Source organism: Corvus moneduloides, chromosome Z, assembly GCF_009650955.1.
Source record: "Corvus moneduloides isolate bCorMon1 chromosome Z, bCorMon1.pri, whole genome shotgun sequence".
In the NCBI taxonomy this organism is placed as follows: domain Eukaryota; kingdom Metazoa; phylum Chordata; class Aves; order Passeriformes; family Corvidae; genus Corvus; species Corvus moneduloides.
In genome coordinates this window covers 22,917,434-22,941,353 of record NC_045511.1, presented here as the reverse complement: position 1 = coordinate 22,941,353, position 23,920 = coordinate 22,917,434, and the positions used below count along the sequence as shown (strand labels likewise).

Sequence of the window (23,920 nt, the reverse complement as noted above, 5' to 3'; positions counted from 1 at the left end):
CAGCCAAGTTCTCTTCACCCAGCTGCCCAAAGCAGTTGGAAGAAATCTGATTGCTGCTTTTCCCTTTTTGCAGAAATTGGGATTTTCTTAACACCTCAAAGGCTGAGCTTTGTGCAGCAGTTACCTCTGGCCTGGTAGTGGATCTGAAGCTGGGGTTCCTTTCTTATGGCTCTAGCACATCTTGGATCAGAAGAGAGCACCTGCCCTCACAAGGGCATACTTGTGAAAGGGGATCAGCCATGTTGATACAAGATGGTTTTGCAGTGGTGTAGCTATCTTCATTCTGCACTTCCGTATCCCGTCCCTGGAAGTGTTCCAGACCATGTTGGATGGGGCCTGGAGCAGCCTGGTCTAGTGGAAGGTCCCCATGGCAGGGGCTTGGAACTGGATGAGCGTTAAGGTCCCTTCCAACACAAAACACTCCAGGATTTGTGGTCTTCAGTGTGGCTCCAGCACAGAATCCCAGTGCAATTCAGATCACTCTGCAAGTCTGTCCTGCAGACCACTGTAACATCCTCATCCTCTTTGTGCTGGTGCAAATCCAGAACAGCATCAGTTAAATCCCTGGAGTCAATCCAGAATTACACCAGTATAAATAAGAATACATTTTACCCAGCAAAGCCCAAAAAAAAAGTAATTCACTTCCAGCAAGGCCAGGCTCAGGCTGTAGGCAGTGCCCTATAATTCAAAGACTCCTTTGGACATACCCTTTGAGTTGAGGCGTGTGAGCAGCTTCCCTCTTCCCTTAAAGCTGTTTCCTTGTAAAGCCTCTGTGAACTTGTGCATGTGTCGATGTTATGGTTATCACACGTGTAATTTCATCTGACATTGTAATGACAGCATGGGGAGTTCAAAATGTAACAGTAAATATAGTTGTTAGGGGAAAAAAAAATACCAACATCCTAGCCCATCATCCTGAATGCGTCTTCACGTCATGGGAGGGATGCAGACAGAATCCAAACACCATCAGCTTTTCTGGGTTCCAGTTGGAAACTGCCTGGAGTTCAGTATAGGCCAACACAAACAGGCAAGACTGTCTCTCTCTACATGTCAGGGCTGTATTTTCTCCTCCTTTTCCCTATTTTTTGTGGTCCTTGTTGTTGTTTTGGAAGGGTCCTCCCTCTAAAGAGGGGAGAGCCCAGGGGTTCTCCCTGCTTGCTTGGGATGTTTTGTAGCCTGTGGCATGATGCACTCCAGATCCTGCACTCACCCTTGCCCGGGAGCTGAGTCCTGACTCGACCCCTGGTTATTTTTGAGTGCTGTTGGTTTGTGATGCTGTATTGAAGGGTCATTTGCCAATTCCATTATAAGCCTCATTTACAACTCAGCTGGTTTAAATCAGATCAGACTGTGAGTTGGCATGTGCAAAGAGTCAGCTGGGACATAGGACTTGCCTGCTGAGGGACCTGATCCTGCAGACCCTCTCCTTGCTTGCAGAAGCATCGGTTGAAAAAATTAGTCCTATTGATTTTCAGTATTATTTTTTTTCCATGTGTTTGAGCAAAACATCTAAGCAGTGGATATTTTTCTTTTGCTTCTTCCAGGGAGAGTTCAAATGTTTTTTTTCTGTTGGTCCTCCACCAGCTTTGACTATATTTACCAAGCTGGGCATGGGTGGGCCGCGCCGGATCGCACGGATTGCTCAGGCGGGCGAGGCTTTGCAGGATCTGAGGGCTGAGCTGAGGACTCAGCTCCTGTTTAGCTTGCAACCAGGTTGGCAGAGAAACCAGGGACTTTGCACACAGAAAGAGCTGAGATACAAATGAAATCTGAATCTGACCCCAGATCTTCAGTTAAATTGCTGTGTAACCTTGAGAGCTGGATTAAATCATCCCTGGAAGACAGGGAGTTGCCTCTGGATATTTGGTGCTTGGGCCACGCTATAAGGTTATGCCCATATATTACCTGTGGTCTTCAGAGAGCTCATTAGATGGTTGGTTTACATATAAAAAGTCTGGATGAAAGTCTCATCCCCCTTCCCTGACCATCCTGTGCTGAAACCTGTGCTGAAACCTGGCAGTATTTCCACTAGAAATGCCCAGCTCAAGAGTTAGGGACATGATGCATCTCACTGGGACTTCAGTGTGGTCAGGACAGTGTTGGCTTGCAGAAAAAATGGCCATGGGACCACAGAATCATCAGATGGCTTGGGTTGGAAGTGACTTTTGAAGGTCATCTCATTGCAGCCCCCTGCCCTGGGCAGGGACACTTTTCACCAAACTGGGGTGCTCCAAGTCCTGTCCAACCTGGACTTGAATGTTTCCACAGCTTCTCTGGGCAACCTGTGCCAGTGTTTTACCACCCTCATCGTAAGAATTTCTTGCTCCTAGCTAGTCTGAATCTCCACTCTTTTAGTTTAAAGCCATCACCTCTTCTTTCCATGGATGGAGCAGCTGTGAAGCTCCTCTTTGGGGCAGCAAAGGATGGGGAGAGGCAATATTCACTCACTCTGCCTAACTCCCCTCTACAATGGGGCAGAGTCTGTAGGTGACTCAGAGGAGACACTCACTCACGGGTAACATCTGTGTCTCTTTGGTCTTTTCTCTGAACCAGGGTCTTGAGTTTTCATCCTGTGTTTGGTTTGACTGCGACAGCACTGTACAAGCCCAGCACTGTCCTTCTGCCCATGGTACAGATGGGTGGTGGTGCTGGAGGGGCCGTGTCTTTGCCAACTGGATTGCCATTGCAGGACAAGATGATCTGCAGAGGCACCTTCCATGAGCACACCTCTCCAAAAGCCACCTCATGTCTGTGTGGGAACTCTTCTGGCCCAGCCATAGCACGGGAACTCGTGTGTGTAGAGCTCCAGGACTGAAATGGCAATTACAAACCAATGAGGCTGCAAGGGCTCTCATGAGAGTTGAGCAGGAGTAGAATATTTTGAGTTATGCCAGAGTTAAATAGACCAATCTGAGGTACCTTTCTCCTAAATACCTGTGGGATTATGAGCCTAATGAACGGCAACACAGTATCAGCAGCGCAGGACACAGAGGGAGCTGAAAGGAGAAGCTGAGCTTGTGTTATGGGGCTTGACCCAAAGCAGGCAGGGCTTTAGAGAGGTGCTGAGCTGCTGAGGTTGTCCTTGTGAGAGAGAGGACAAGACTCCTGCCTCTGCCTTGGTGTGAGTTTGGAGACACCTCAGGCCCAGCAGCGTCTCAGCCAATCCATGGGGATGGTTGGGTGCTACTCCTGGAGGGATGATACTGAGGGACAGAATGGAGACCAGCAAAACCCCCCCCAAACAGGGATGTGTGCTGCTGGGGATGCCCAGTGATGCTGCCAGGGAGCCTGGGCAGGGTCTGGAGGAGCAGTCCTGCCCAGGCAGGGGATGGGGTGCAGCTGCTGCCAATGCCACCGCCGAGCTGAGCTTCCCACCCCACCGCCGCTGGAGCCTGCCTGTACCTGCTCCCAGGCCGATATTAAGCCTGCTCAAACACTGCACCGCCTTCTCAACACATTGTTTTCTGTACCCCACACCCAGCACCAAAATAGCGATAACCCCCCCTTCCCCACCCTCCCGCGGTGACTCAGGCTGGCGAGCAGGCACACATCTGCTTCTGATTTAATGTGCAAGCGCTCTGACCCTTTTATTTTTATTCCCAAAGTCCTCCCGTCAGTGGCTTTCTCTCTGGGGGTGAGGTGGGGGGGAGAAGAGAAGGGGAAGCTGGATCCCCGTCCTTTGCCCTCTGCTTTTTTGGAGCCCTCAGAGAATGTATTTTATTTTGGAGCCGTGTTTTCATGCAGGCTGGTGACAGCCTCACCCGGATCTGCGTCCAAGTCCCTCGCAATCCTGTCCACTCCGGAGGGAGTGCCAAACCAGTTTTCCATGGTTAAGCTGGGCACATTTTTCCGCCGTGGTTGGTTGGTTGGTTGGTGGTTTTTTGTGGTTTTTTTGTCAGGAAGCAAACCCACCCAGTGTGTGCAGGCCATTCAATAGGAGCCTTTTTAAAATTTCTTTTCCTTTTTCTGGCTCTGAAGAAGAACAGGACAAGAGAGAGTGAAGGGGCTGGCCTGTTCTCCCAGGAGAGTTCAGAATGGGAGGAAATGGCTTTTCTGGCTATTTTTAAGGCCGTGCTGGAAGGAGGTACCTACCGCTGGTGTGCTCATTGGATTGTAATGTTGTGTGTCCATAGAGATGTATCCTATATATATATATATATGTATATATATATATATCCTATATCACTCCCTATAGCAGGGTCTGGGCAAAAGGGGACAGTGCTGGAGGAGACTGGCTGCACCAGCAATATCACATACCTCATGGACCTTCGTCTATCTCATGCCAGAGCTGCTGGGGGGACCAGCAACCTGATGTTCAGCCAGACCCTGGCATGGGCATATCTTCGGTGGGGATTTTCCTCTTGCTCTCTCTTTTCTTCCTCATTTTGGTGGTGTGGGAGGGGGAGCACGTCACTTGAAGTGTGAATGAGTTTCCATGAGAGTGGGGTGGTTGCAGAGGATGCCTGGAAACTCTCCTGTTTCACTTAACATATTCCCCCCTCCCACACGTGTTTTAAGTGTGTGCATATAGATATAGTGGGGGGAGATATCACCCAGGGTCATTGCCTCTACCAGCAGCATCAAATAGAGCATGGCCGGGAGAGCATCAAGGCTACACAGAGCTGTGTAGACAGGGTCCACTCAGGATTTCAAGCAAAAAAAAAGGATATTGAGCATCTTCAGCCTTGCAGCATCTTCTGAAGCCTCAGCAGAGAGGAGAAGTAGGGAGCTCATGCCTGGAGCACCATCCCCTCAAGCTCCAGACCTCCAAGAAAATGCTTGAATGGGGAGGACAAGGCTGCAAGAAAAGAGTGTGGTCAGATGTGACCACTCTATAAAGTCTCCCCTCTGGTACCTGCCTAGATGCTGTGGTTAATTAATTAGCCTCTGCTCTGTGCATGCATGAAGTCCTCAAAACACCATCTGGAGCCAGGCGGTGCCTTTGATGTAGCTCCACTAATTGTTTGTGTTTATTTGACCGTTTATCACCAGAATCCCCCTTTGCCAAGACCTGCTCAGCACATCAGATGGCATTTGTCATGCAGCATGCAAACTTCATCAAGCTGCCACCAAGAAGTGACCTGGAGCTCCTGATTTTGGAGCTTTTTATAAATTCTGAAACTGGGAAGTCTGATGGGCAATTTAAACAAGCTAGGAAAAGGAAATCAAAGTGAAAACATGGCCTTTCAATTGTAGGAGGCATTGAACTCTATTCTGGCCCTGCCAGGGCTCCTGTTGGTGTTTATCTGGGGCTGACAACTGGTTCCAAGGAAATGGAAGGGGCCTGGGACTTGGTGATGTGATCATTGAATCACAGAATGGTTTGGGTTGGAAGGGACCTTAAAGCCTGCCATGAGCTCAACCTGTTCATCACCACGTGCCACCCACGGGCTCAACTTGAGCCACAAGTTCCTCCCCAGAGAGGAACTGAGGCCAAAAAATCTAGCCTTAAATGGACCGGGGTCAGGTCCTGGTGGTCATGGAGCAGCAGCAAATTGCCATTAACCAGCGGCACCCAACTGTCCAGCTCTCTGAGGGATGATTGGATTCATAATTTGCAATTTTGCCAGATTGTATTTGTATGTAAACAAAGTTGATGAAGTACAGAATGCTTCATGTAGACTCTGGGTAGCTGGGGTTCACCTGCAGGGATGGATTTGTTGACAGATGTGTATTTGCTGTGATGTGTAAGAAGTCTTCAAAAATTCCCTGGGATGGATTCACAAAGGGCCCAGGAGGTGCTTTGGCCTCCACACCCTGGTGACCGAATGAGTGGCACCTGTCACCACCTTCCTGGGCAAATAGTCCTCGTGGTGCTTCCCAAGTGATGTTGTACCAGAGATATCCAGCAGATCTCCAGCACTGATGTGCCCCAGATCTGTGTGGCTGGATAAGCTCCCACATGGATTTTGGAAGCTGGGAACAGAAAGGGTTGTTGTTGGGATCACTGGAAACTCCAGAGAGGTTTCTAGAGCATGTTTTATTTTGGATTCCCTGATGGTACTTGAGTGAATATGGCTTTTTTGTGCCCTGCTTGTAGGAAACTAGTAGTTCCAGCTGAAAAAAAAAGGTCAGTATTATACTGTATGTGCAAATATAAATAGTTCACATGGGCTCAACTGGCCAGCCAGATGTTGGTAAGGATGAATCCTTGTATGCCCAAGGATTTTGTTCAGAGATTAGTGTGAATACTGACAAGTCCAGTAAGTAATGAAGAAATACCAGGGTGAAGGTCACCTCTGTGATCTCACTCCCTGAAGCCTAACCACTTTAATTATGTGATCAAACCATGCTCGACTTCTGGGGCTCTTCCATCTCATGCATCCTGTGGAGGGCTGGGCTCCTTGGCCACCCCTTTCCTCCCGGCATCAGTGGGAGGTCTCCATCTGTGTCATCATCGTGGGGACTCTGCTTGGCCTTTGCCATTGGTGTCCCACGGAGCATCCCTTTAAATTGTGCTGACCTGTTCCATTTACAGAGCTGCTCCCTCGCCAGAGACCTGTGGGGTGATGCCACCTCTGCACCCACCCACAGGGCTTCCTCCCCATCCGTGCTGCCAGTGAGCATCTTCCAAGGAGAACGGCACCTTCTGTGCATCCTTCCTCTCCAAAGCATTGCTTTGGAAACCTCTGCCCTTTTCTGCTCTGTCCAGATCCAAGCAACATCCATGAGTTTTTGGTGAGATCCTCATTTTTGGGTGGATCAGCTCAGTTAAAAGCCAAACACCCCCAGCTTTCCCAGCTCAACACTGTGTTTCCTAGACTGGTCCCAGTTCCTGGAGGCTGGGGTGGGTGCCCAGCCTGGCAGTAAGACCCTGGTGCTGTTGCTGTGAGGTGGCTCCTTCCCACAGAACCACCTTTGGGTCTGCAGAGTGGATGGTGTCCTTCAGAACCCCGCTGATTTCCTTGTGAGGGAGGCAGTGGTTGGTGTCGCCACGTTTTCCTCATCGTTCCAGGCATCCCAGGGAAGTGACTGAAAGGTGAGGAGCTCTCTGCCCCACCTTCCTGCTGGAGGGCAGAAATGCTTGCTGCTGGGGTGGGTGGTTTAATAACATGTTCTTCTGGAGACAAGGTGTTCAGAGGGGAGGTGTGCCCCTATATTAAGGAATAAATATAAAGGGAATATTTACCTTTTTTTAGGTTTTACACCTTCCTGCTGTTTTAAATAAAAAAAAATAATCCCACCTCTCTCTCTGCCTTCAAATAGGCCTTTAGGGATCCCAAATCTTTCTTAATCTTCCAAACTGGAGCGAAGTGCTTGGCCAAGGCAGTGGTGTTATCCCTGTGGGGCTGACTTTGAATGGGGTGTCACCGTGGGTGGCTTTGCTTGGGGACATTTGCACAAGGGACTTGCTCAAGGTCGTGGAGCAGTTGATGGATGCAGGAACAGAGCCTCAGTGTCCCTATGCCACCAAAATAGAATCCTAGATTGGTTTGGGTTTGAAGGGACCATCTTGTCCAAGCCCCCTGCCATGGGCAGAGACACCTTCCACTATCCCACATTGCTCCAAGCCCCCTCCAACCGGGCCTTGGATACTCCCAAGGATGGGGCAGCCACAGCTTCTCTGGACACCCTGTGCCAGTGTTTTTCCACCAAGTAACAGGAGCAGGAGTGATCAATCACTGGCCAGCGTATCCCATTGAAGGTAGCTGTAATATTTTGACAGATTACGGTGATCTCACATGCACATCTTAATTGCCTCATTATGAAGAGGCACAAATAAAACTGGGGGAAGAAAATAACCCACATACATTTATGGGCTGATGGATGTAGCAGGCAGGTCTGCACTGACGGGACCATGGGTGGATGCAGAGGGAGAGCAGCCAGCCCACCCTGGCTGCTGCCTCTGCTCCTGCAGCCTGGAGCAGGGATTGGGAAAGAGGTGCAGGTAGCAGAGGAGCAGAGCCAAAGCATCTGAGCCTCAGGGTGCTGAGTGCTCCGGGCCGAGGAGGTGGTGGTAGAAAATAAATCAGGGTGACGAAAGGTGTTGAGATCTCCTACTGACTCTCCTGTCTTTGGAAGTGTTCAAGGCTGGGTTGGATGGGGCTTGGAGCAACCTGGGATAGTGGAAAGTGTCCTTGCCTATGGCAGAGGGTGGAAGGATGAGCTCAAAGGTCCCTTCCAGCCCAAACCATTCTGAGATTAATTCTGTGGTTCTCTGACTCCCTCTCCTGACAAGGTCAGCAGCCTGGGGTGGTCTGGCATGCTCAGCACCCCAAAGCCTGGTTCTGACACCTCTGGGATGCTTTGCTGGGTGGTCTCATGCTTCAGGGGTAAAGGGGCTGGAGTTCCTCCAGGGGTTTTTGTCAGCAAGGACCGAGGGATGCTCAGGAGGCAGGGCCAGCAGCTGGCTGGGAGGGGGGAGCAGTGGCCAGGGATGTTCAACCTCAAGCCTTGCCCCTGGCCTTGCACCCTGAATCCCTCTCCACACACAGGCTGGGTGAAGGGGTGAACTGGAGACACCTTGTTTTGCCTGGAGAAATGACATTTTGACACCAAGAGCAGGCAGAGATCAGCCAGAGCCTTAGGCTCCTTCCTCCACTGTGCTGAATGCAGAATGAGCCTGGCATGGGGGGGCAGCTGCTTTGCATCCCCTGCTTGCCCTGGGGCACCCCCATATCTTTGGGGGGGGTGCTCCCACAGAGAGTGACTGTAGGCACAGCAAAAAGAAACACAGTCAGGAGCCAGCACTTTCCTGAGGGAAAATCAGAGCAAAGAGAAGGCCAAGCAATGCACATTTTAAAGGGAGATGCTCAGAAAAATCTCGATGTGAATATCAAAAATATAAAATAAAAGCACACAAAATGTGAATATATACAATATTAATGTGAAAGTATAAATATCTAAAATACACAAATAATAAAATATTAATGTACCAGAATATTAATATATTAAAATATTAGAGTATTAAAATATTGAAACACTGTGTGTTACAGCAATTATGTTGCATGCCAACACACAATTAAAAGTCAAAATTGCCATCTCCCAGCCAAGGCTCAGGCTGTGAAGCACTGTCCCCATGGATGCAGCGGGTGGGAAGGGGACATCCCCCCTCCCTGACACAGCCCTGAACCAGCAGCCACACGTTGCACAAGCCTGGGCTCTCCCTGGCAGCCTTTATCTCCTCCAAGGGCTTGGCTTTTCAGGGCGTTGTCACCGGGGCTGAGGAAGGAGATGGGAAAGGGAAGTGCTGGTGAAGAGCCCTCACAGGTCACAGGTCTCTTGCTCCTGCCACTGAGCAGCCCTGAGACCCAGGAGCAGGGTCCTGTCCCTCCTCAGGGCTGGCACATCTTTCCAGGGCTGCTCTGAGCTGTGTTGGTGCTCCATTTCCACCCCTACAAATGAGTATAGGCAATACAAGTTTGCTTTTATCTGTTTTCTGTGCATATATCTTTATAATCTATTGAGTGTGCTTCTGGTTTTCACTTGCCACGGTGCTAAAATGAGCATTTTGCTTCTTCTCACTGGTATTCCAGTTTTACATTGCTGGTTTGGAGATGCTGAGGTCCTTCAGTATTATACTGAAGGAGGTTGGAGAAAAAAGATTATAAAAAAAAAAAAAAAAAAACCACACCAAAAAAAAAAAAAACCCCAAACAAACAACAGAAAAAAAATAAGGGGTTTTTGAGCAGCAGAATGCCTGGATCAGCTTTGGGTCACCCAGGGAGTGCAGGATGCAGGTGGTTTATGGCATTGCTGTCGTCCGTGGCTTGTATCTGGGGTTTTTCATCCAAAAAGGGGACAAAGCTTAGCTCTCCCAACCCCTCTTTTTTTCCTGTTGCAGCTTCAGGTGTCTAAATCTGTTGGCAGAACATGGGGGGAAGCGGTCCAGTATCCCACCATCATTTTTTTTATAAGTGGGGCTTTTCCTGGCAAGAAAGTAATGAATGAGTTTTAAGCATGACCATAAATGCAATGTTTCACAACGTCATTTGCAGAATACGTTTATTTTAGGTGCCCTCCACCCTTTCCACCATCTCCCTCCAGTTTATTTTAACAATGCTGTAATTTTCTATTATAAAACGGGATTTTTCTGTTTAACTCCATGTCGTCTGCTCAGCATTTGCCTCTCTGTGTGTGTGTGTGTGTGTGTGCATGCACTGGTGACATTTGTCACCATCAGATGCTATTTTTAAGCCTGTTATTATTGAGGACCCCACCCTTGGCTTGGGGAGGGGAAGGGGGGAGCGCAGGGGGAGGGAGAGGAGGGAGAGGAAGGAAGGAAAACATCAGCCTCAGCACACTTCCAGCCTCTGGCCATCAACCTCCCCGGGGGCATGGGAACCATAAGGTCATTTCTCAAACTCGCTGAGCTCCAGAGCTGTCAAACCACCCTGCGAGTTTAAAAAATGCAAATGTATGCAAATGAATGGGCTGTTTCTCTCCCTCTCCCCCCTCACCCCCAGTTTAAATGACATGAATCACCTTCAATTTTGCCAGCATCCTGTAAAGTTATCGGCTTGCCTAAACGCTGCAGTTAACAGAACCACATCTCAGGAGGACCGGGGTGGGGGGATAAGAAAGGAAAAGTAGCTAATTTCCACCAAAACCCCATAATTTTTAATATATTTTATACATATAAATTATATGTAACCATATATATAATCACACACCCCAATCCCCCAATTCTAATTTTTCTTGCTGTTGAGTGAATAATCCACTAATTAGGGAGAATGAAGCTCAGTGTCCAGAAAAAACCCTCTGTAAAAACATTTCTCAGGGTACTCTAGTATTCTTCTGTTCTGATTTTTGGCACTTAGGGTGATCTGGCAGTGAAAGATCAAAATAGGAAGACACGTTTCTTCATGCGAGGAGCTCCTTTAACACTCAGGCTCCTTCCAAAAAAAAAAAAAAAAACAAGTAGATGATAAAAACAGCAATAGAAATTTAATTGCTCATGCTTATTATTCGGGATACAAAGCCCTAGAAAGGAAGCTGTCTTTTCCTCCCTGGCTCAGGGGTTATTTATTATCTTACACTCCACTTGGAGAAGGTATTGGATTTACTGTCATTTATCGGCGATTTTCAAGGAGGATTTGATACGGAGCTGGTCGGGATCGCAGAGGAGCGTTGCTGGTTAACATGGTTAAGCGCAGCACACTGTAATGAATCAATTTGTTTCAGACAACAGATGTAATTAGCGTGGAGGTAATGGGCACACTGCGGGATGCGGGGCTGGAGCACCCTCCCTCCGCTGAAAATGTTGGTAGCTGGAGCTGGGTGTAATTCCTGGTTCCTCTCCCCAGCTCTGGGCATGGGGAGGTGGCTGGAGAGGGCTTCCCATGGTTGGGGCTGCCCTCCAGCCCCTGTGAAGCTTCACTGACCAGGGACAGCTGTCCCCCATCCCTGTTGCTCCCAGCAGGCCTGTGGTCCATCACCTCCCTCTGGGTTGCACCATCCTCCTGAGACCTTCACTCTCTGGCTCCCACACACCCGTTTTTGGCAGCGCTGGTTAGGTGTGGGGGAGATGCCTGCAAGGTCTCCCTGGGGGGGGAGGAAAAGGGGTGAAGCGTTCCTTTTACCACGGGAGCGTTTCCTGCAGAGTCTGATCCCCTCTACGGGCTCCCCAGGCTTCCCAAGGGTTGCTGTCTTGCTGGCCAAGGTGAAGCCCAGGTTTTCATGGACAGCCTCCATCAGACCAGGCTCTTTCCATCCCCGAGGCAGCTGGGAGGGTGGGAGCCAGCTGAAGTGAACCAGGTCCCCACTGGTGGTTTGAAGGAGGTTTGGAATCAGCGCAGCCAGAAACCGAGCAGGGAAGGACACCCAGGACGTGGCAGCGGATCCCGGGAGAGATGCAGAGGTGGGATGGTGTGGAATTGGGAACCTGACAGAGCTGCAGAGGGCGACATTGGGAACCTGCCTGATGGTGTCAGCCTTGCAAAAGGAATGGAGTGGGGCTGCAGTTGTGCTTTCATGTGCCCTGAGTTCTCCTGGAGATGAACTGCTCTGTCCCTCGGCAGCGAACCAAGTGTCTACCTGCACCAGGTAAAGGTGACACTGCAGGAACACATGCTCTGTGTCCTGGGGGTTTCCAAGGGTTAGTGTATTCAAAGTTATTCTGTCTGTTTCATGTATTCTGTCTGTGAGGGGATTAATGTATTCGTCACCTGCTGGAGGAAATCGCTTTCCTTTCCTGGGATTTCTCATGTGGAAGGGCTGCTGGAGCCGTGTGAAAGAGGAAACATCTTACAGATTAAAAAAAAAAAAAAAAAATCGGGTTTTCCTCTTGGGTGTGGGCTTTTTGCTTCCGAGTTTCCTTTGAAGCTAAAGCTGCTCTAGCCGGGGAAGATGTTTGCCAGATGCACAGGGCATTTTGATACCCTGCTGACAAGTCCAAGCAGGATTTGGAATGGAGAAAGCTCAGCTCGTGGGAAGAGATAGCAGACAACAATCTGTGTCTGGCCAGCTCCTTGATACCTGGTTGTCTTCCTCTGAGCGTTTAGGTACACACTGTGACACAAATCCTTGCTTTCCTCCCCATTCCCAGATCCCTCAGGGAGACATTCCTACATGGCTTGTCCCTGTGTGAGGTGACATGTCATAGCTTCCAGGCATGAAGTAGGACTGAAGATGCATAAGGATCACTCTCCTGCTGCAGCAGGAAGCCATGACCCTCTTATCTGGGATGTCCAGTTGTACCAGTCCCAAAAACAATCACGTAGATGAGATGGGCACTCCCTGGCTTGTCTGGTTTAAGCAGTGTAGGTGCTGGCTCTTGGCAGTGTGAAGCAATACAGCATCCCACTTTACCCACATAGCTCCTGGCTCACAAATCCAACATGTGCCTGGAACAATGTTGGCTCCAGGAGGATGTGGAAGAAATGTGATGGGGAGGGAGTCATTGCACAAGGCTGCTGGGGGACAGGTGTGAAAGAGAAGAGGGAGCTTGTGGTGATTTTGAAAAGGTGAGTAGGGTGGGAATTGAGAAGGATGAGGACAAAGAAGGAGGTGAAGAGATGTGGAGGGAAGCAGAGGTTCAGCTACAGAGGATCTGGAAGGAGCTGAAGGTGGCCAAGGGACACGCTTAGTGCAAGCAGGTGGTGAGGACAGGTGAGGTAGAGGAGGGAAGGCAGCATCGTTTTGGCATTATTGACCGGGAATCCCCAGCTAACACTCTGCTGTCTGTGCTTTGTCCTAGGGCACTAAATGAGAATATGGCCAATGGCATTGAAGATCTTATCGGGATCCCATTCCCGAACCACAGCACTGAGGTCCTGTGTGGTTTAAACGAGCAGAGGCATGACGGGCTCCTCTGCGATGTCATCCTCATCGTCCAGGACCAGGAGTACCGCACCCACCGCTCCGTCCTGGCTGCCTGCAGCAAGTACTTCAAAAAACTCTTCACTACCGGCACTTTAACAGACCAGCCCTATGTTTACGAGATTGACTTTGTCAAGCCTGAAGCACTTTCTGCTATCCTCGAGTTTGCCTACACCTCAACCCTCACCATCACCACCTCAAACGTCAAGCACATCCTCAGCGCTGCCAAGATGCTGGAGATCCAGAGCATCATCAACGTATGCCTTGAAATCATGGAGCCCGACAGAGAGGCCGAGGAGGAAGATGACAAAGAGGACGACGATGATGATGAAGACGAAGATGAAGATGAGGAGGAAGAGGAGGAGGAGGAAGTGGAAGATTTTGTCAATCAGGAGAACCTAACTGATGTACAAGAAGTAAGCTGCCACCAAAGCCCTTCTGAGTCCGATCTTACCGAAGAAGCTTACACAGAAGCACCTAAAGATTTTCCAAATCACTTCCCAGCCAGTAACTCCTCTGGACACTTGGGCATGATAAGAGACTTCTCCATCGAGTCCTTGCTGAGTGAAAACTTGTACCCTAAGGCAAACATCCCAGAAAGGAGGCCAGTTCTATCTCCTTTCGCCCCCAGCTTCTTCCCCCATCTGTGGAATGGCGACTTTAACTCCTTCTCCCAGCTTGAAGAGCCGCAAGTAGACAATGGCCCTTTGGATTTGGTGATCAAAAAGAGGAAGATCAAGGAAGAGGAGGAGAAGGAAGACCTGCCTCTGCCTCCGCCTCCTTTCCCTAATGACTTCTTCAAGGACATGTTTGCCAACACCCCAGCAGCTCCCTTAGGGCATATTAAGGCAGAGACTGACTATAGCGCTTACCTCAATTTCTTAAGTGCTACCCAGTTTGGAGGAGTTTTTCCCACATGGCCCCTGGAGGAAGAGAGGAAAATGAAGCCCAAGGCATCCCAGCAGTGTCCCATCTGTAACAAAGTCATCATGGGAGCCGGCAAGCTGCCCAGGCACATGAGGACCCACACGGGGGAGAAGCCCTATATGTGCAATATCTGTGAAGTTCGCTTTACCAGGTGTGTTGGTCCCCTCTGCTGTGTGTGGGGAGTGGGGTGGTGGCTGGAAGGGCCACATCACAATACATTACTGATTTCTCAGCTACACATCAGGGTTTTTTTCCCCCCCAAACAAAAACAGGGAAGAAAGCAGGGCATGATCTCTATCCCTTCAGGAAAAAAAAAAAAAAAAAAGGAGAAAGGGAGGGTGGAGGAAGAAAATGAACCTACTGATTTTTGTGGGTTGTGGATGACATCCACAACTCACTGGATCCATCCCCTCGCTGGACAAAAGCTTAAATAAGTAACGGGATATTTTCAACCCCACCATAGTTCACCACAGTGGGACCGGAGTGAGCTGGAAAACAGATGGTCAAACAGCCAAGGAGGCTTCATCTCTAATGTGCTGAGAGATGCATGGAGCTGGGAGGGCCATTTAGCCACAGGATGTAATTAGTTTGGGTTTGCACATTTTGGCATCAGTGTAGACCACAACCAAATTGCACATGTTTGGACATGACAGTATCTGGGCTTTCTGGGGCTGGAGCAGCCCTAATTATTATGTGTTAGTAGGGCAGCTGGGGTCTCGGTCTCTTCTCCGAAGTTACAAATGACAGGACAAGGGGAAACATCCTCAAGCTTCACCAGAGGAGGTTTAGATTGGATATTGGGAAAATTTCTTCATGTAGAGCACTGTAACAGCCTGCCCAGGGCAGTGGTGGAGTCCCCATCCCTGGAGGGATTTAAAAGCTGTGTAGATGTGGCACCTGGGGACATGTTTTGGTGGACTTGGCAGTGCTGAGGGAAAAACTGGACTCATAGAATCATAGAATGGTTTGGGTTGGAAAGGACTTTTAGAGTTCATCCAGTGTCACCCCCTGCCATGGGCAGGGACAGCTTCCCCTATCCCAGGTTGCTTCAACCACTGTCCAACCTGGCCTTGGACACTGCCAGGGATGGGGCAGCCACAGCTACTCTTGCCAAGTTGTATTTAGCTGTGCAGATCTAATGTCCCAGCCTGCAACTGTGCTCTGCAAAGCTGGGCAAATTTAATCGGTGAGCAGAGACAAATAGATTCCTGGACCTGCTCTTGCTGAGTATAATTAATATCTAATGAGAACAATCTTTACCATAATAATAAAGCTTTCTGACAAGAGCATGGTATTTCAGCTCCTGGCTGCATGAGAGAGAGAGAGCCCTATTAAGCTAGGGTGAGAAAACCAGAGGAAAATAATCTTCACAGTAGGCAGAGGCGAGCTCCTGACAATGGCCGGACACCTGGGGTGCTCCTGCATTCAGCCTGTCTTTTCTTCTCCTGTCCCTATGATAATACTCGAATGGAAGATATGCAGATGATGAGAATTTGACCTGAAAATAAATTTCCATGCTCCCCTCCATCAACGCAGCAGACGCTGTATTATAATGCAGGGAGCATCGTGCCTCGGGCGGGCATGTGCGACATGAGCCAGCTCACCCTGGTATTTGCAGGGGAGAGGCCACTGCATGGTGATCATTCCTGCCTGCAGGAATTTGGGTCTGGCTCCTGCTGGTGCTGCATCCCCAGGTTAGCACTGGGCTGTTGTCTCTGCGGCGTGGGTTCAGCCCTGTGAGCGTGGTGGCATCTGGGACTGGAGGGACGCCTGGGCAGCCCCATCCTGTGGTCCCTGTCACTCCCTTGTGTGTGCTGCTGTGGGTGCTAATTGCTGATGAGGAAATGGCCTGGCTAGATCCATCACTGACAACTTCCCTGTAACAGGAATAATAGAGCTGAGCCCTCCCAGAGGGCTCCCTGAAACCTTTACAAAGTCCCAACGGCAAGGGCAGTGTTGTTCACTTAGTTTGGGGAAACTGAGGCACAGAGAGATGCTGATACTGACCCCTAATCCAGATGGGCTGTGTCAGCATGGTGGAAGTTAAACACTCCACACAGAGCTGCTCTAGCATGATCCATTACCAATGTAGGACTAAACCCATTGGTTTTGACATCCCCCATGTGCTCAGCAGTGTCTCAATACAGGGCACAGGGGTAGGGGGACTTTATCCAAGGAAAAAAATCACAAAGCTGGGGCTGCTCAACAGTGCAGTCCCCCAGCATCACTGATGAAAACTGTTCTTGTGGGTCACCCTGTGCAGAGCTGAAGGGTGCTGAAGGGTCTTTTCCTTCTTTAACACCCTGAGCAAAGTGGATATCTTGAAATACTGATTTGTTTTTAAATGTGTTCGGAAGGAGTTTGAATAGCATGCAGCTTATTGGTTTTGTTTGGGTTGGGGTGTTTTCAACTGTTCTCATCATTACTCTGATGTGAGAGCTCTCTTTCAGGAGAAAGTGTATTTTTAAGCAAAGTGGACTGATTGAGATGTAGAAAGAGATTTCTACCGGGATTTCCTCAGTGCTGCCACTTGCATTATTTGTTTTGCTCTCAGGGGGGAGTCCCATGCTTCATGAAAGCTTTGTACTTGTACCCACGGTGCCTTCACTGGGGAGATGCAAGCTCATATGGTCTCTCTTGGGGTCCCCTGGGAGTGAAGGTGCAGGGAAGCAGAGGTTCCCAAATGGAATTTCAGTATGAATCAGTCCTTTGCCTTATTTCTGCAGTTAAGAAACTGTGGAGGAGAAAATCTACTGGGGAAATAGAGAAGATATATTTTCCTGGGTGAGGAGTGCCCCAACCTCCCCATCAGATCCTTTCCCCTTCACATCAGTGGGATCTTGCATCGCCGGGCAAGGACCCCACATGCACCTGGATCTGCCACTCCTGCTGCCCAGGGACATCTGATTGCTGGAAGCAGGACTTCATTTAATAGCTCATTAATTATTTTTTCCTTAAACAAAGGCTGCTCAGCTTCTAGTCTGCTGTTCTACCCTGCCAGAACACTGGAGAAAGCTGCAAATATTTCAGCTTTTCCACCAAGACAACCCCAGAGTACTCAAGGAGATACTGTTCCAGCCGGAAAGGTTAACATTATTTGTTCCTATTATTTGTGTTGTGACAGCTCACAGAGCCCTAATCGCTCTCCTAATGCAATTGCATTAAGGTTATTCACACACACGGAGCGTGGGTCTCCGTCAGAGCGAGCCTCCAGCCCAGCTCCCAGCTCACAAACCCAGAGTTGACTGTGCCACATTCTCTCTGGGGTGCTTCACCACAGAGCACCTCGCCCCCCCAGCCCCTGAGAGGCTCCAGGCAGAGCCACAAACCTCCTTTGCATTCCCTGGAGATGCTGCCGGGGCAGGGAGGATTGGGTTTCTCCCCGTCTGCTGCCGGAGATGGGTAATAGCCCAAAAAGAGCTTTGCCTGTATTTACATTATACAGTCCTGGCACGCGGCGTGTTTATTAGGAAAAGCGATCCTGCTAGGTTAAACATTACATATAGGGGTTTAAATTAAATTATAGGTGGGGCCGGCAGCTCTGCTTTTTATTAACATTTCCCACCGCTTTGCAGCACGAGCCCCCGCGTTCACCCGCGCACGGCTTCGCCGCAATTCTCCGTTCAGGGAGGAATTCTCCCTGCTGCTGCTGCTTTGTCTGCTGCTGAGCGCTGATTCCAGCCCCTCCAGGGGAAATGCACCCTTGTGAGAACACTGGGGTAGCACCACCTGTAAAAATGCCAGAGTGGGAAGTTGCCCTGAGCTTGGCACAGGTCCTGAGAGATGCCTTTTTTGGTGTCTCCCTAAAAAAATCTATAGGTGCAGGACCAGGCTGGGATCAGTCTCCCAAGGGCAATTAAGCATCGTCTGGTGAAGAAGTGACTCTCCTGCTAGGGATACTCCTTTGCATCCTTGATCCTGAGGGACTGGTGTGCAGGGATGCCCAGCCCAGGGCTGAATTCCTCACGGTATGGCCAACGCCTTTGTGCTGCTGGGCATGTCACCAAAAACTGTTTCAATATGCACATGGGCTGGGTGGCAAAAACTAGTTCAAAGGCAGCACCTTGCAAGTTTAGAGAGCTTGACCTGCCTGAAGAAACAAATGTTAGTGTGGTTTTTACGTTACATAAATTAAAACATTGTAATATATACTTAATATGATGTAATTTAAAATATGATTATATTTTAAAACAATAATAAATTGTATATTCTTTACTGTTTATATTAAAACACACAGTACAGTTTTATATGGCATATCTGTAATATATAATATATATTTTATATTTAATAATTACATTACTCCACATGTTCTGCATTATTTTTAGCCTCAATACTAGCATGTTGGAGGGTTCATACTGAAATAATTTTGGAAAACAATGTAAATTTTCCCGCTTTGCTCTTTACTTGAACTTCACTGGTGCAACCTAGGAAGCAGTGTTCAGCTCAGCTGAGCCATAGTCAGCTTCACTTTCTATAATCATATGCTTTACCTGTGATTTTGGTTTTTTTGCTTTTTTGGCTGCGAAAGGAAACATTCATTTACTGGGGGAAAAAGTAGTGGTTGGATCGCCAGCATGGAAAAATATTCTTGCTTTTAGACGTTCCCCTTAAAAAATACATACATATATATTTGTAAATAAGTGCCATTGGGATGGATATTATGCTATTCCGTGGCTGGATTTAAAAAACTTCTCCAGACTGTGTGGGAGGCTGGCCTTGAGGACCCTGGCAGGGAAGTACAGAGTGCCTGGCTGCTGCACCTCTGGCAGCATCACCCTCTGTGATGCTCCTGCTCCATAAGAAAGCTCCTGAGACACCATGTGGTCAGTGCGAGAATAAAAGGAGAGGATAATCGGCTCCAAGAGGGGCTGAATTTAAGTGGTATTGTCCCACGTTGCCAGGCTCTCGAATCCCAACTAATTTCCTTATTCGCAGGCTGGAATAGGGCTGTACTTATTTAATAATCCCAGACTTAGTTATATATAGATATATTCCCATATTTAGATACTTGCTCTTTACAAATACATGGAAGGAGGTTGTAAGGCTGGTGGGGGCCGGGCTCTTCTCCCAGAGAACAAGGGACAGAACAAGAGGGAACGGGCTGAAGTTGTGCCAGGGGAACTTGAGCTTGGAAAATCAGGAAAAATTTCTTCACTGAAAGGGTTGTCCATCCCTGGCACAGCTGCCCAGGGCAGCAGTGAAATCCCCATCCCTGGAGGGATTTAAAAGCCGTGTGGATGTGGCACTTGGGGACGCAGGTTAGTGGTGGCCTTGGCTGGGGGAATGATTGGATTTGATGATCTTAGGTCTTCTCCAGCCTTAACGATTCTGTGGGTTTTGGGTTTATTCTGGGGGTTTTTTTCCCTCCAATTTAAGCTGTTTTGAACTCTCTGGGATGGGCTGCAAACTCCTGACATGGGAGGGCTCTGTGTGTGATGTTTTGGTGCCCAGGAAAGAGAAGGCGAATGCAAACATCAGCCTGCAAGACCATCCATACACTGGGAGAGGCCCCAGGATGAGCTCCCCACCTTCCCATCACCTCCTCCCCTGATCCCAAGAGCAATCCCAACCACCCTGCCCCCGGCCCACACCATCTGACCAAGCGCCTTTTCTTTTGCAGGCAGGACAAGCTCAAAATCCACATGCGGAAGCACACGGGGGAGCGGCCCTACCTTTGCATCCACTGCAACGCCAAGTTCGTGCACAACTACGACCTGAAGAACCACATGCGCATCCACACGGGCATCCGGCCTTACCAGTGTGAGTTCTGCTACAAGAGCTTCACCCGCTCCGACCACCTGCACCGCCACATCAAGCGCCAGAGCTGCCGCATCGCGCGGCCCCGGCGCGGCCGCAAGCCGGCAGCGTGGCGGGCGGCCGGCCTGCTCTTCACCCCCGGGGGCCCGCCCGTAGAGAACAGCTTCGTGATGCCACCCACACTGGAGGAGATGAGCGGCCACCTCAGCAGCACGGCCATGTGCCTTCCCGGCCCCAGCCCCAAACACTTCCTGAGCGGGGCCAAGACCCCCTTCAGCCTGCAGGAGCTGGAGAGCCAAATTGAAGAAACCCAGATGAAGCTCTTCAGGCGGGCCCAGATGGACATGGAGAGGAACGCGGGCATCTTCGCCTTCGCCCTGGGCCACAATGAAAACCTCGCTGCCCAACCTTTCTTCCCTCTCCCTGACCCTTGGAGCACAGGCTTCAGTGGCTTGGCGGGGCTTGGCCACGTGGCTCCCATCTCAGAGGCCAGCAACTAAACCTGCGCCTGGTCCCACCATGCCTCTGCTCCCATCCCAACAAGGCGGCCGGCTCCCCCGGGGCTCCCACCTGCCCTTCTGCATCATCAGGTTCCCGAGAAGCTCTTCATCCTCTCACTGCCATGGCCTGCCATGGGGCTTGGGGCACGGGGCCATCCCTGGGGCGAGCAGGGGATGAGCAGGTGCCGTGCCCCATGGCCACCGGCACTTCAGACTCAGCACTTGGCTTTGGGGCCATCGGGCACTCACTGTCCCATCCCACCACTCATGGCTCTGTCTGGGAAGGCCAGGCCAGGACTGCTGCTCTCTTCAACACTCCCAAAAATGTCACTTGCCTTAGTCCAGGGCTCGGCCATCACCATGAGATGGCTTTTCTGTGGGAACTGTTACCCATTTCCCACCGACAGAGCTCAGTGGACACTGACAAGCCGTCCAGACTTGGGTTTGTTATGTTGCATTCCTTGGCCCTTTTGGTCAAAAGGACTTTTCTGTTTTCTTTCTGGTTTTGTTTTCTTTTCTTTTTAATTAATTCCTATGTCTGGCAACAATATTTGTTCTACAAGGGATAAAAGGGAGGTCTAGCAGCTTTGATGGGAGAGGGAGGATCCTGGCCACTGCCTTTCTCAGCAGTATATCAGATTTACAGGGCTGGTGAAAGCCCTGATCTGCAGCATGAGTTGGGACCCTAAAAACATTAAAAAAAAAAAAAAAAAAAAAAGGACATAGAAAAACACCCAGCGCAAAGCTGGGTGGAAAAGGGGGATTTTACTTATTTTGGTTCTTTACCTATTTCAAAGTTTCAAAAGGAGAACCAAAGCCTATTTTGAGTATTTTAACTTCAGTTGCTTGAAAAGGTGAAGGAAAAGTTTTGGAAGAATCAGAAATGTTTCGATACTGAGCTTTTATTAAACCCTTGCTTTGAAAAAATGAACCACGTGGGAATTTTGAAATGAAAAACTCGTTTCAAACCAAAGAGTCAGAATTCGCTGCCGCTGACCATTCTGAAATGTCTGGGGTTCTGTCCTTAATTCCCTCAAATTCCTATGTGATAGTGATGAGAAAAATTTACAAAACACTCGCGTGTCCCCAAATCTGCAGTGCTGATGGGAAACAATTGGGTGTGCAAATATCCCTGCTGCTTGTCTCACGGGATCTTTGTGGAAAAGAAGTTCACTAAAGGTGTCTTGATGGTGATGTCATCTACTTGCAAGCAAGTAGAAATGCTATTTTTCACTGTTCTTTGGTTCAAAAGAGAAGGTGGTGACATATGGGTCCTCCAAGCCAAAGGTTGCACACGGTGGCCAACAGGTTTGGGGTGACTCCTCAGCATCTCTGCAGACCCCATCTTGGCCACCCCATCTGGTAATTGTTTTGGGGCAAAAAAAGTGGCAGAATGGCTGGAATAGCCCTATCCACCTCCTTCAGCCCCAAATCCATGAGCTACTCTGAAGGATAAAGGCTTTTGGTGGCCATCTGCCTCTCGTGGCTCCTCCTAGATGAGCCTTGGAGGCAGACGTGGTGGGACCTCAGTTCCACCACTGGCTGAGGTGGGCTGCAGTGGTTGTTTTACATGGAACCAACACTTGGAAATGTAAATGTTACAAATTAGGGCTTTTTATTTCTCTTTTTACTGTGACCTTTCAATGTCAGCAAAAGAGAAGGGAATGTGAGAACCGCGGGTTCATGAGTTTTTTGGTTTTTCCATCAGTGACGCGGTGGCTGGATGAGAATCTGCCCACCGGAGGCAAGGAGGGGGACACAGGGAGTCAAGGGTTCCACAGCCCCCAGGAGGGTGTGAGGGACTTCTGCACTGAGACCACCCGTAGCAGAATGATCCCAAAGAACTGCCCAACACTTGGCTTCCTCCTCCAAAAAGAAATCATAAGGACTCCACGTGCAACGAAAGTCAATGGAGAGGAAAAAAAAGGAAGAAGAAAAAGAAATCTTCTTAGAACTGCATCAAACTTTTTCTTTTTAATCCACATCAACTCCTTACACAAGCGACATTTTGCAGATGATTGGTTCCTTCAGGTGTTTTTTTTGTCTACGATTTGGAGTCATTGTAAAATATCCAAAGATGCTGAGTACTGTATGATCTGCAAGGACTTGAAGCAAGGTGTTTTTTCTGTCTCGGTTTGTTTGTTAGGTCAGTTGGGTTCTTTTTTTTTTTTTCCTATATGTCTAAGTGGGGATAAACCTTTGCAATTTTTCTATTTATAACTATTTTTATGTGATTGCTTTATGTACAAAACAATGGAAAAAAAATCAAAAAAGTAGTGAGGAACACACACATACACAAACAGATTTGCCTTAGTTACTCACGGGACAATCACCCTTAACTTTGATTGATGCTAAAAAGCGGATGGAAAAAAAGAGACTAGGTCATTTTATGTATTTATTAAACTGTATTAATTGATGCTTTTAAATTATTAGCAGGACTTGATTCTCTTGCCTGTGGCCATGGTGAGAAGGCAAAGCTGCTGCAGTTGCTGAGCTGCCAGCGCAGCCATCCATGTGGCTTCAGCTCTGTGGATGTTTGCCTGACACCTTTTGGAAAGGCAGAATAATCACTTATTAATTAAGCATTGAGCTGGTACGGGCTCCAGCCCGAGGGGCTGTTGGCGTTGTGATGCTGATGATGATTATGGAGTTAAGGTTGATTTTCCCGCGTTGGCACTGGGTTGGGTAGGGCTGGAGGGAGCTGAGTGCTGGCAGTGATCATGTTTTGGGGTGTAAAGGGATGATTAGAGAAAACCCTGTTTCTTACCATTTTGATGTTGTGTGGTGAGTCCAGGCCACAGGTATCCATGTGGGAGCCCAGCTAAGCGTGAAGGTGCCTTCCTGGGGATCTGCTCCCGTTTCCTAACCAGGATGGGTGTAATGAGCACCAAACCTCAGGCTGGAAGGACACAGGTTCTGTCCCAGCTCATGGTGTGGTGGCTTCTTGTTCATCTCACCTTGGCTCCTACGTCCTGGCTGCAGCAGGGGCAGTGTGGGCAGCAGGTGAGGGGGGATTCTGCCCCTCTGCCCCGCTCAGGTGAGACCCCACCTGCAGAGCTGCCCCAGCCCTGGGGAACAACAGCACAAGGACCTGGAGCTGCTGCAGCCAGTCCAGAGGAGGCCACGGAGCTGCTGCAGGGCTGGAGCCCCTCTGCTCTGCAGCCAGCCTGGGACAGCTGGGGGTGTTCAGCTGCACAAGAGAAGGCTCCAGGGAGAGCTCAGAGCCCCTGGCAGGGCCTAAAGGTGGTTTAGGAGAAAGATGGGGGCAAACATTTTAGCAGGGCCTGTTGTGATAGAAGAAAAGGAGGTGTTTTAAACTGAGAGAAGATTCAGTCTAGATGGAAGGAAGAAATTTTTTACAATGAGGGTGGTGAAAACACTGGAACTAGTTGCCCAAACAGGTGGTGACTGCCCCATCCCTGGGAGTGTCCAAGGCCAGGTTGGATGGGGCTTGGAGCAACCTGGGATAGTGGAAG

General features: G+C 49.3%; 1 protein-coding gene across 9 annotated transcripts in view; it reads left to right on the top strand.

The window, feature by feature from the left end:
- Positions 1–22,555, top strand: part of ZBTB7C (zinc finger and BTB domain containing 7C) — a 153,387-nt gene extending 130,832 nt beyond the window's left edge. For 8 of the 9 annotated variants that reach the window (XM_032096922.1, XM_032096923.1, XM_032096929.1 and 5 more), the window contains 2 exons: positions 13,139–14,338; positions 19,808–22,555. In XM_032096922.1, the coding sequence (XP_031952813.1) occupies positions 13,139–14,338; positions 19,808–20,444 (1,837 nt within the window). In that variant the 3' untranslated portion in view covers positions 20,445–22,555. Of the gene's footprint in view, positions 1–11,515; positions 11,986–13,138; positions 14,339–19,807 lie in introns of those variants that run through there. The other variant, XM_032096921.1, reaches the window with a different exon arrangement.
- The last annotated feature ends 1,365 nt before the right edge of the window (positions 22,556–23,920 follow it).